The 11779-nt window shown below is 35.3% G+C and overlaps 3 protein-coding genes, 1 non-coding gene and 1 pseudogene across 4 annotated transcripts; 1 reads left to right on the top strand and 4 right to left on the bottom strand.

The window, feature by feature from the left end:
- Positions 1-1036, bottom strand: LOC147938509 (LOB domain-containing protein 38-like; the record flags this gene model as incomplete). Its single annotated transcript, XM_087464321.1, is given in 2 exon segments — positions 1-520; positions 626-1036. Coding segments are annotated over 2 exon segments (704 nt in total), but the record flags the coding sequence as incomplete, so codon positions are not given.
- A 3699-nt stretch (positions 1037-4735) lies between these two features.
- Positions 4736-5723, bottom strand: LOC104711521 (zinc finger protein AZF1 pseudogene; annotated as a pseudogene).
- Positions 5724-8229: 2506 nt separating this feature from the next.
- On the bottom strand, positions 8230-8303 carry TRNAV-AAC (transfer RNA valine (anticodon AAC)). Its single transcript has one exon. It is a non-coding gene; the product is annotated as a tRNA-Val (tRNA).
- Positions 8304-9104: 801 nt separating this feature from the next.
- On the top strand, positions 9105-10252 carry LOC147938508 (mitochondrial outer membrane protein porin 2-like; the record flags this gene model as incomplete). The annotated part of the gene is made up of 4 exons (XM_087465659.1): positions 9105-9209; positions 9311-9397; positions 9486-9694; positions 9783-10252. Coding segments are annotated over 4 exons (708 nt in total), but the record flags the coding sequence as incomplete, so codon positions are not given.
- Positions 10253-10964: 712 nt separating this feature from the next.
- Positions 10965-11693, bottom strand: LOC104711519 (large ribosomal subunit protein uL24z). The gene has a single exon (XM_010428218.3). It carries the CDS (start codon positions 11604-11606, stop codon positions 11166-11168), a length of 441 nt encoding a protein of 146 aa, XP_010426520.1. The 5' UTR covers positions 11607-11693; the 3' UTR covers positions 10965-11165.
- Positions 11694-11779: the final 86 nt, after the last annotated feature.

Raw genomic sequence — 11779 nt, 5'->3', positions numbered from 1 at the left:
TTCGCCGTTTCTCTTCCGCCGCGTACGTACCGATCACCTCCGCTGTTGTCTCGGAACGAAACCGTCGTAACGGAATCCTCTGAGTACATCGACGGCGTATCCTCTTTGAACGGCGCCGTTTTAATCGGAAAAGTAGGGATCAGAGAGAGATCGAGCTCCGACGAAGGTTGTTCCGACGTTAATCGTCTCCGTTTCGGCGGAGAAGCAGTCGATCTGGTTCTAGAGCTCGAGAATCGGCAGTGATGGTATATATTCCGGTCGCCGGAATCGTCTTTTCGTAGATTCAGCATTTCCGTACAGATCTCCGAAGCTTCGTCGGAAGTGGGAGACGGGAACCCGGCGAATCCGCCGCCGGAGCCGTTGAGAAGCTCCGGTATGGGTTTCAAAGAACCGCCACGTAGCACCGTCTCAACCGCCGCTTGACAGATATTCCAGTTCCCCGTCCATAACAACCCGACGGCTCCGTTCACCGGATTCACAGTTCTTCCACAAGCTTCGTACAGCAAAGACTGGAACAAAGCTGTTAAAAAGTCCAAAACACCCTTAGGATTAATAAAAACGTCGTCGTTTGTGGAATAAAAGGTGAAGAGAGAGAGAGAGAGAGAGAGGGTTTGGTTTTAAGTACCAGGGCATTGAGGTTCGGGTACGGCGGAGATGAAAGACATGAGACCAGCACGGCCGAAGAACTTAGCGACGAAGACGGTAGCGTGGCCTTGAGCTTCTGGTGACTCGATCCATTGGATACATGGACGGAGGATGCAATTCTCACTGCAACCTTTTCGAAGAACTCGACAACCATTGCAACTCATCGTAGTAACTTTTAATGTTGGTTTGGGTTTTTCTTTGCTGTAATCTTGGAGATTCAAGAAGATGATTTATTTTTTTTGCTTTTGGTACAAGAAAAAGATATTTGCTGTAAGAGAGGAAGAGAGAGAGTGGGACAAGGGTTTTAATGTTTGGGAGAAGAAGGAAGAGTATGTTAATATATATAGACAGAGAGCGAGTAAGAGAGAGATAGATTGATACTTGAGTAAAGGAATGGGTCATGCTTTTGGGATTTTATTTTATCTTAATTGGATAATCAAGTTTAAACAACCCTACAAAATAGAATGATTAGTGCAAAAAAAAAAAAAACTGATTATTTTGTATTGTTAAATTACAATAGCTTTGATCAATAACCATGTAGGTGTACCATTAATAAATTACTACTTACAAAAATGTTATGTTCATTTCTTTTTTTACCGTATTTTGGTATCGTTTACTTTTCCTTGTACTAACTAAAAATCTTGTGTACCGACTCATTATTTTGCATAAGAAACTTATGTTATATACTTCAAGAATATGAACCCTTTTTTTCTTGTTTTGTACTTTTGTTATGGTAGGTTAATTGAGATTTTGCCCAAAGAAAAAAAAAAGTTAATTATGAAAGTTAGATATAAAAAGAAAAAAGAAATGGTGTGTGTGTGGTTGTTGACTAGTTGGTGATGAGGAGAGAGAGAGGAGATTCCAAGGTGATGGGTGCGAACGGCTCCGTGTCTCCGCGAATAGTTGTGCCTCCTCAACCATTGGTTCTTTTCTACTTTTATATTTTATTTCTTTCTTCTATTCATTTTATAAAATTTCTATAAATGGGTTGCGTCATGCATGAACGATCTCGATTATTTGATATGCAATTCTCAATTCTATCTGATCCAGTGTTTATTTGTTTGTTGACATTTGTTTTTGGATTTCACAAGTTTTCATTTAGTAATATATCTTTCTCAACCAAAAAATGTAGTGTGATTAACATGCATTGGGCTAATGACCCCTCAAGAGTCGTATCTCCAACTAAAAATCAGTAATAAGTTTGCGTTTTTTGTAAAGAAAAACATCTACTCGTGAAACCTAAATTTGCCTATCTTAAAATATTCCCAATGATACGATTTCAAATATGGATCATCATGCAGTACGTATACTTTGTATACAATATATATAGAATATAGTGATGAAACCAATAAGATTGTGTTTTTGTTTAGGGTTAAGTCTAATCTTGACCCTTCAACGAAACAAATCCGCTATATGACCCTTAAATCGACCTTAAGGGTTCTGATAATTTAATATGAAAAAATGTTTTAGAAGAAAGATAGAGGCGTTGCTGACTCACGTGTGTAGCAAAATCAAAACACTTTTTCTCCTTACATTTAGTAACAAAATCAAATGTGATGAACGAAAGATCTACAACATATATATATATATATATATATATTAATAAATCAAAAATGTCTTCTCTTCTACATACTTTCCAATAGTAATGCGGTAAACGGCGCCGTTCATTGCTTACGTGGTGTCCTTTACCTACACTCCAATTAGGCATATTTCCACTGAATGAATGCAGCCATCTCTATATAATTCTTTATTCACCCAATTACTTCACTCCATTAGTACTAATTACTAAATAAAGAACGCAGAAGTATTCGTTGAACTTAATTATGGGTTCTTAAGGTTTATTTGCTTAGACATTTTCAGCACACTTAAACGCCACAAAGTTGGTCGACAAAATGTTCGAAACAGACGCTTAGACGCTACCTCGACTAGTCAACTATTGGTTTTATTGTGTTTTACTTCATAACTAAAAACTATTTACAGCAATTATTCTATTTTGAATCCTATAATACATGTTTATTACAAATTTTGATTTGTTCCCTTTGTTCTACAAATATAGTTCCTGGAGACTTGAAGTTATTCCTAACAAATATTGTTTTTAATTAGCTTTATTTTGTAATGAAAGCGAAAAAATGCATGACAAACTATTTTTACAGTTCAATACACTTATTGAGATGTTGTTTGATAGAGAAGAAATGGATGAAAGAGAGGTTCCACAAATGGCATTTATTGAGTGCTCCAACATTTCCTCTTTGATTGTCAAAGTTTTACGATGAGTTCTACTTTTTCAATTTTTTCTTCGACATCTCCATCGAGTTCTGATTTCAATATAATTGGGCTATATATATATATATATTCTCAGCTATAAGAGAGGACACACTATCACTATGGGCTATATTACACTTTTATTATGGTCCAAAGACTCCAAACAATGAGTCTTTGGTACATTAACACCATTTCAACGGGACCTTGGATATCATTGGAACGTTGGAGTGCTTTAGGCCTTTAACATTCTTGTAAGGCCTTACTAAATTTCAAATTACAATATGCCCAAATTTGTGAAATTTCAAGTTTTTAACAATATGAACACAGTCGTGAAAAAACATGGGAAAACGACCAAAGTTTATACTAATTATTTGCACATGTTTATATAAGATGTAAGGTGTACGACATAGTTTTCCTTTGATTTTCTAGTGCGCTATTATGTTTTTTTTTTGCCTTCATTATTTTCGAAATATCATTTTCCTTTTTAGTCTTTTCCAAGCCAAAACCTAAGCTAGATTAATTTTAATAGTTATAATTTTTTATGTTTAATTTAACCAATCTTATGTACACCGATACACTATGATTTTAGAGAATTTGATTTTAGAGAATTTGATGGGATTTAGAAAATTTAGAATTTTGATAGATTTTAGGGAAGTTCATATGATTTTCTGTAAAATTCTTTCAAATCCCACCTAAAACTATGAGATTTGGATTTCTGTATTTTTAACTAAACAAATCCTCTAAAATCCTCTAGAATCCTAAAAATTATTAAAATCCTAATCCACAAAACTGTTTTGAATAACAGTGGATTTTAAAGTAGATTTTTAAATCATCAGTTCAATAACAAATGATTTTAATGGATTTTAAAGTAAATTTTTAAATCATCAGTTCAATAACAGTGGATTTTAATAGACTTTTTAAAATCCATGATTGAATAACATAGAATTTGTTTTTAAATCATCAGTTCAATAACAGTGAATTTTAATAGACTTTTTAAAATCCATGATTGAATAACATAGAATTTGTAAATTTCACACAAATCACTTAAAATGTCAAGTTGAATACACCCCTCCCCCCCCGCCCCTTATATTTTAGAAAACATCTTATAAAAATCAATTTTTGGTGTCACAGAAAATATTTGTCTGTATATAGTGGCATTTAATTTAGTGAATACCCAATATCCACATTTTTTTTGGGGATGCATAACTACTCTTTTTCTTAGAAGACACATAAAGAACTGGGATCGATTTGGACGTGTAAGATATTTTTTCTTATCGGAACAAATTATAAATCCTAAAAGACTCGTAAAACTCGTGAAAACGAAATAATACAGATCTATAGAAAAATAATTTAAGCGTGGAGGGAAGTGTGTGTGCCAACCAATCAAAAGATAATAGTAATCAAAGACGACAAGACACTTAAGGATTAGCTTCGTTAGGTACTACTAACCGATCTATCACTACTCACAATAATTAATACTAACATAACCCAATATTAATACTATTTTCTGCTAATCAAATTACGTTTCAAAATAGAAAATTTTATTATTTAAATATTAAAAATGTTTAGTCGAATAGTTAAATCCTTAGGAACAGATCACTTCAAGCTGGGGAGTGACAGATTCACAGAAGTGTGTTTCCTTTGCTTGCGGAAGTAGTAAATGAAAAATTCAACAAATAAAAAAAAATCAATAGGAAATTTCCAAGAAATAGTAGCTTTTATTATTATTCTCTCTTATCAAAACAAAATTAAGAATAAATCCAAATATTTCCCTGTTTTTTTTTTCTTTTTTTTTTTTTACTTTCTATAAACAAAAACCAACAACGAATAAACATTTGAAGATTTTATCTTTTCGTATACGTAAAATAGAAATTTAAAATAATCCAATAGTCCACTCCAATCGTTTTCATTACACAAGACTCAGCTAATGATCGATCACTAGCTAGCTAAGCCCGATCGGTAAAAATTATAATAATAATAATAATAATCACAACACCGACTTTGTAACTTCGTCGTCGGAGAGTTGACTTTTCCCATCGCTAACTTGATCAGCCGGTAAGTTCAGGTCAAACCCGTGGCTAGGCATGTTACTGTTACTACCACCACCACCATCGTAGTGACACCGTTTGTGACCACCCAATGCTTGACCAGACGGAAACGACTTAAAACATATAGAGCAGTTATGAGTCTTCCCACTTTGACCAACCAAACCGTTACTAGTAATATTTGCGTTATTAGTAACGGAGCCGTTGGTGTTATTATTACCGTCGTCGTTATTATTATTACTAACCGGTTTCCGATGACTGGTTTTGTGTCCACCTAACGCTTGGTAAGACGGGAAAGATTTGCCACAGACTGAGCACTTGTAATCTTTTTGATGATCGGACGGTGGAGAAGAAGGAGAGTGATGATCGGACGGTAGAGAGTGATGATCGGAGGAGCCACGAGCGAGCATGAGGAGGCAAAGAGCGAGATACTCTTCTTCGGAAGGAGGGTTGGATTGATCTGTGCGGTGTCGTTTCGTGCGTTTTCTTTTGGTCCATGATTCAAGATTCTCGGGCTCGGTTTGGTCGAGGCAGCGGAGGAAAGGAGGAGGAGGAGGAGCGTTGGTGGTGGTGGTGGAGGTGGGAGAATTGAGAGTGTCGAGAGCCATATGGTGTGATCTTTTTCTTTGATCAAAAATGATGATTGAGAGAGATGATTATAAAAAAAAAAAGATGGAGAGAGTGAAGTGAGCTGGTGAGGGAGTGAGATGAGATGTGAGCACGTCTTTGTTTTAATTTTTGGGTGATTAAGAGTGGGAACGTGGGCTCTAAGTGATCAAGTGGTGCTTCTTCTCTTATTTCTCCATACCATTAATATCTCATCCTACTATTTCATCTTTATTAATTTTCATATATATTTTATTTTATTTTATATATAGAGAGATAAAATTGAACTAAATCCATTCCAATATATGTAAAGAAAAAGACAAAAAAAAAAAAAAATGGGACTTCAAGTTTATGTTGGGGTTAATTTTATCAGTTATGTTGGTGTAATTAAACCGGTTAATTATGATGATGAGAGAGATACTCAAGTTCATATATATAGTACATATGTTACTAATTAAATTTTATAATTCTTTATTTTGCTTTCGAGCTGTTCTACTCTCAACACTAACATATATGATGAATATATGATCATCAATATTATTTTGGATTGATCTTTTGATAAAACTAGGAAAATATTATAAAATAAAATATACATCAAAGTCTGGAAAAAACTATCTTTTCAGTGGCCACCGGCTTTACTTACTAATAATGCGTAATCTAAGAATGCCTATTTTAAAAATTATGTGCTGTGGGGAAAAAAAAATCATGTAAACTATATATATGTTATTAGAAGAGTCTAACATCAAACTTTATTGAAAAGCCGAAAAAAGTAACACATTCACAAAGATGGAAAACTAAAGTACTTATCAAAGTTGTGCCAATTTTGTCGATAGGTAGCAGTCCAAATCATGAGCTGATCAGCTTAATTCAATTTCTTCTTCTTCTTCTTCCTTTTTTTAATTGGCAAGGATTTATTATCCGAATTGTCAATTTTAAAAACACTTTATTCAAACTAAACATCTATCCACACACATACTACTTTTTACAATAATATAACTATTATTGTAAAAAAATGATTGTAAAAAAATAACAGTAACTTATAGATTTTGTAGTTTTAAGTCACAAAATTGACTTTTTTGAGAGGATAAATTTATCATACTATTAGAAGGTATAAACTAAAAACAGGAAAGCATAAACATGCGACAGGTGTTAGATGGGAGTTTTTGAGTTTGCCCATATCTTCGGAGTTAGTTTAAAGGTTAGGCCAGGTTAGCGAATCTTTTCACCTGTGATGTGTGGCGTTGGGTCGTTGACGAGCTGTCAATTTTTCATTGGTTGGACGAAGGTTAGATTCTTTGGTTGGGGGACACGTGGTTAGTTGTGTATGGTGGAACTGGTACGATTTGGTGGAGACTTAAAATAGACGGTACGAGACACTTTCTTAAGGGTCAGGCGACATGGCTGTGTGTGACACCACCCACTTCATAAGCAACTAATTTTCTTTATTTATACAACCAAAAGAATTTGTGATCTTTAAAAATATTTCGTCTAGAGACTTGGCATTCCTTGATTTTTTGTTTCTTTCATGTTTTTTTTTTTTCTATCCCGATTTAGTATAGATCTGATAAGAGAAATAAAGAGGAGATAATTAGATGACACATGAAGATCGGAGGAATTTGAGTTCGATAGACAAGAAGTGGATATACATACGCATGCATGGGATGATGATATTTAGTGCTCTAGAATGGACCATTGAGTAACAAAGAGTCCAAATTAGTGACAGAGAGATGTATTTTTCAAAATGTTTTAAATTTACTATGTTTTTTCTTCATAAATTCAAAGTTTAAGTTATTAAAAATTTGAGAAATGTAATTTTTCTCATAATAATATATAGATGGATTAAAAAAATCTACAACTAAATTATTATTATTATTATTTTTTTTGTATAAATGACACTCGATTAGTATTCTCATGTGATTTAGAATTATTTATTAGATCTGCAATTGGGAGAAACCTTACGAATGTGAAAGAATGGTTTATTAGATATTTCTATTGGCTTTTAGTTTGGATTTTGGAACATCCCTCATACGATCCTTTTTCCAGTGTTCTGTTTTGACCTCTTTAGAAGAATATAATTCAGCGGATCTCTTAATATAATGTTTCAGTAGCTTTGCCTTGGAAAATGTTGATACTTCAATATATCAAGTCATGCAAATACGACGTCAAATGAAAATAAATATACAGAGATCACCTATATATACCTCTAAGTCCAATTTTGCAAGGATCTCAATATGGAGCAGGACCAGAAGAAACCATAATATTTAAAGCAATTGTTAGAAAACTGGACAATAACATTTTCTGTGTTTAATGTGGAGCAGACTTCATTTTTCTTATTTTGCCACTTATATATATGTCTGGGACATCTCTGGAGACAATATCAGGTTGGGTTGTCTTGACTCACTCTGGTAATGAACTAATGATGTTGTTTATGTCTTCTCACAATCTCCATCAGTACCATTGTCTGATTTCTAGAAAAACATCGAAATTGGTCTCTAGTGTTGTTGTAGGATGCATGTGTTTTACAAATTTTTACAAAAAAAAAAATGTTCACGCAGAAACTATAATGTTTATCCTCCCACTATTGGTTTAGATAAATGAGTCCATCTTAAAAGTCTAATGGACTCTCTCGTCAATAAGAAAAAGAGAAATAAAAAGTTTAAAAAGAAAGAGATGGCTTCGCCCGGGTTCGAACCGGAGACCTTCAGTGTGTTAGACTGACGTGATAACCAACTACACCACGAAACCTTGGTTGTTAAACTGTAACAAATCATTCTATCTAACTATTAAAGTAATAGAAAAAAACTGGGTTCTCCGAGACTCCGATCACCAGACACCATGAGTAAAGGTCCGGGACTATTCGCCGACATCGGGGTATCAGAATCTCCCATTCTTCATCTCCAGTAGTTTATATTTCTTGTCGATATCGCCAATCGCCATGTAGTGAGACGCTCGCTAGTGCGTTAATGTGCAAGTGTTGATGCTTCTGATTTTGTGTTGTGTGTTCTCTTCTTTGTGTGTGTGTGTTAAGATCTGTTGACGAGAGATTACAGCACCGATCAGAAGTTCAGTATCTCCACTAACAGTATCACCGGCGTCGTAAGTCCCCCCTAATTCACAATGTGTCTACGTTTTGGGTTATCTAAATTCATGTTCTTCGTAGATACTCTGTTTTCGCTTTTATGAATTCGTAGCTTATGTTTTGGCCAGCGAGTGAATTATTGAGCATTTCTGAGAGACAGGGCAAGTTTAGGATGGCATTAGTCTTTAGTAGTTTGGTTATGGAGTGAATTTAGAAGTCAATCTGGTTTGTATCTTTTGATTCTGCTCCTGAGACTGATTCATCTGTGACTTGGAGTAATTGGCATGTACTTCTGTCTTTTCATTTGTGGCTTTTCAGAAGCACATGGATCTTGTTGTAGAATGAATATAATACTAAAAAATGGTTGCAACCTATTTGACCCTTATCTTCTGCTGTTTTTATGATATAGGCTCTTACTTCCACTGCTCTGAAGAATCTTCTGCTGCTGGTTGCAACCTATTTGACCCTTATCTTCTGCTGGTTGCAACCTATTAGTACATGCTGCTAGTGTTGCCACACAGTACAAGTACAGAAACGCTTTGTTCGATGTCAAAATCGACACTGATTCTAATGTATAGTATAGTCTCTAACATTATTCACTCAACAACTTTGATTTTTGGAAGAAGTAAAACCATGTTTCTCACCTCTTCTTTTATTTTTTTCACTTGGCCAGATTCTGACAACCATCACGTTCACTGAGATCCTCCCATCGACAAAAGCCATTGCTTCCTTTAAAGTGCCTGATTACAACTCAAGTAAGGTAATATAATCTATAGTTCTTTTACCTAATAAGGTTATAATGATTTCTTCAGCATTCTGAATACAAAGCCTTACTATGATATTTACAGCTGGAGGTCCAATACTTCCATGATCACGCAACAGTTACAGCCGCTGCAGCTTTACAACAAAACCCACTAATTGATGTAACAGCCACGCTAGGTTCACCAACTATCTCGTTTGGTGCTGAAGCTGGATATGACACCACATCTCGAACTTTCACAAAGTACAACGTCGGAATCAGTGTCACAAAGCCTGATCAATGTGCTTCCATAATACTGTAAGACTAAAAAAGCTCTTATTGATCAAAGTTTTACTGAGCTGTTAATTTGTATGATCTGGTGAATCTTTTCTTGGAAAATTTTCAGGGGAGATAAAGGAGAATCGATTAAAGCTTCTCATCTTTATCACCTAGATGAGTCAAAGAGAAGCTCAGTAGTTGGAGAGGTATTCAGGAAAATCTCAACGAACGAGAACACAGTAACTGTTGGTGGATTGTATGCGGTTGATCACTTGACGAATGTGAAAGCTAAGCTGAACAGTAACGGTAAGCTTGGAGCTCTTCTGCAGCATGAGGTCCTCACGAAATCGATAGTGACTATCTCAGGTGATTTCGACACCAAGACATTAGACAAGTACCCAAGGTTCGGTCTCTTGCTTGCTCTTAAACCTTGAAGAGCTACACATACCAGTATACCACCAATAGAACATTACCCTTTTCTCTCGAATGCCATTGTTTAGACTTGAGTTTGTTGTCGTTTTTTTTGCATAATGAATTCCTCAGGTTATCTACTACTGTCTGTCATCAGATAATTCTTATTCGAAGTTGTTTTTATTTTGAGCTCATGCTTAATTGAAATAGTTATGTCACTCGTATCTGTGCTTCAAAATCAAAACTCTTTAATTGTATAAGTGTTCATAAGAATTATTTCAAAAGTTGTAGTAGAAAGGATACGAGACCAACCAGGGGTAGAAATAATAATATAGGGGTGTGAGCTTCAAAATCAAAACTCTTCAGTTGTATAATTTATTTCAAGAGTTGCAGAATTGTTTTTAAAAGTTGTTTTTGTTCGGCTTACTATTAGAGAAGATAAGGTTTTGTTGGAAGAAGTGATACAAAGAAATGAAACGATTTCAGAGTTGCGCCAATCCGAAATTACAAATGAAAACCATCACAATACAAAGATTATTCCAAACTAAAACACACAAAGCAACGAACTAAGAAAACCAAGATTTTTGGAAATTGTGATGTAAGAGACGAATTGATATGTCTTTCGAAACACACAAAGACGTCATTTCCATATGTTTCAAATGAAAACCACAATCAAAATGGAACTTCAAAATGTAATTCTAACAGCCTTAAACCAAGAACACCAATCTAGAATAGTTCAGCTAAGATACCCACAATTCAACAAGTAATCGTTAAACCACCAGCTAACCTAGTCACATTCATCAAATCACAGAGAACCAACATAGCTTCCACATAAATATCAATCAAACAACCCACATTCATCAAAACCTCAACCAAACAAACCAAACTACATCAAAAATGGGAAAATGAGACAAACTCCATAATCAAACTTCAAATATTCAAAATCAAAACATGTCTTCTCATGTCCAACACCATAACGAAACAGTGATAACATTCCAGAAACAAAACTTAACATAAAGAAGCGACTGATAATAATAAACTAAAAGATGAAACCTTTTTCTCTCTCGAAAAAAAAGTTCAAATCTTGTTTTTTGCTTACTTAATCAACGTTCTGCATAACATCCTCAGAAGTAAACTTGGTACCCTTCTCCTTATCAGCAGCGGCACGTCCCTTAGCCTTCCTCTCCAAAAGCGATTTCCTATCCTTATCAAGACGAAGCTTCGAAATCACCACCTTCGACGGCTGAATCCCTACGTTCACGGTGGTTCCGTTCACCTTCTCCCTTGTGATCCTCTCGATGTGAATCACCCATTTGCGACGGTACACCTGGACAACTTTGCCCTCACGTCCCTTGTAGGTACCACGAACGATCTGAACCTCATCGTCTTTGCGGATCGGCATGGATCTGACGTTGTACTTCTGACGGAGCTCGGTTGACAGAGGAGAGCTCATTATCACACGCCTCTCGCTTGATGAGGCTGTGAAATGAGCCTTCCTGTTCTTCCTACGGGAAGAGGTCACTCTTGGGTTGTACTTCATTTTCGCCGCCGGGGGAGGTTTTGAGTCTCTCTATCTATCTAGGGTTTTTTTTTCGAGTGAATGAGGAAGAGACGTAGAGTGTTAACGAAGCTTATATAGTCTGTAGTCGAGCTAGGTTTAACTGGAAATTAGGGCTTTCTTTTATAATGGGCTTGGGCCTGTTTCAGATTTTA

This window comes from Camelina sativa, chromosome 9 (assembly GCF_030686135.1).
Source record: "Camelina sativa cultivar CO46 ecotype springtype chromosome 9, ASM3068613v1".
Lineage (NCBI taxonomy): Eukaryota > Viridiplantae > Streptophyta > Magnoliopsida > Brassicales > Brassicaceae > Camelina > Camelina sativa.
Note: the sequence above shows the minus strand (reverse complement) of the source record. Positions and strands in the feature narration are given on the sequence as shown.

Excerpts from the sequence above, each read along its gene's own strand:
- LOC104711519 (XM_010428218.3), bottom strand. The coding sequence starts at position 11,606 with ATGAAGTACAACCCAAGAGTGACCTCTTCCCGTAGGAAGAACAGGAAG.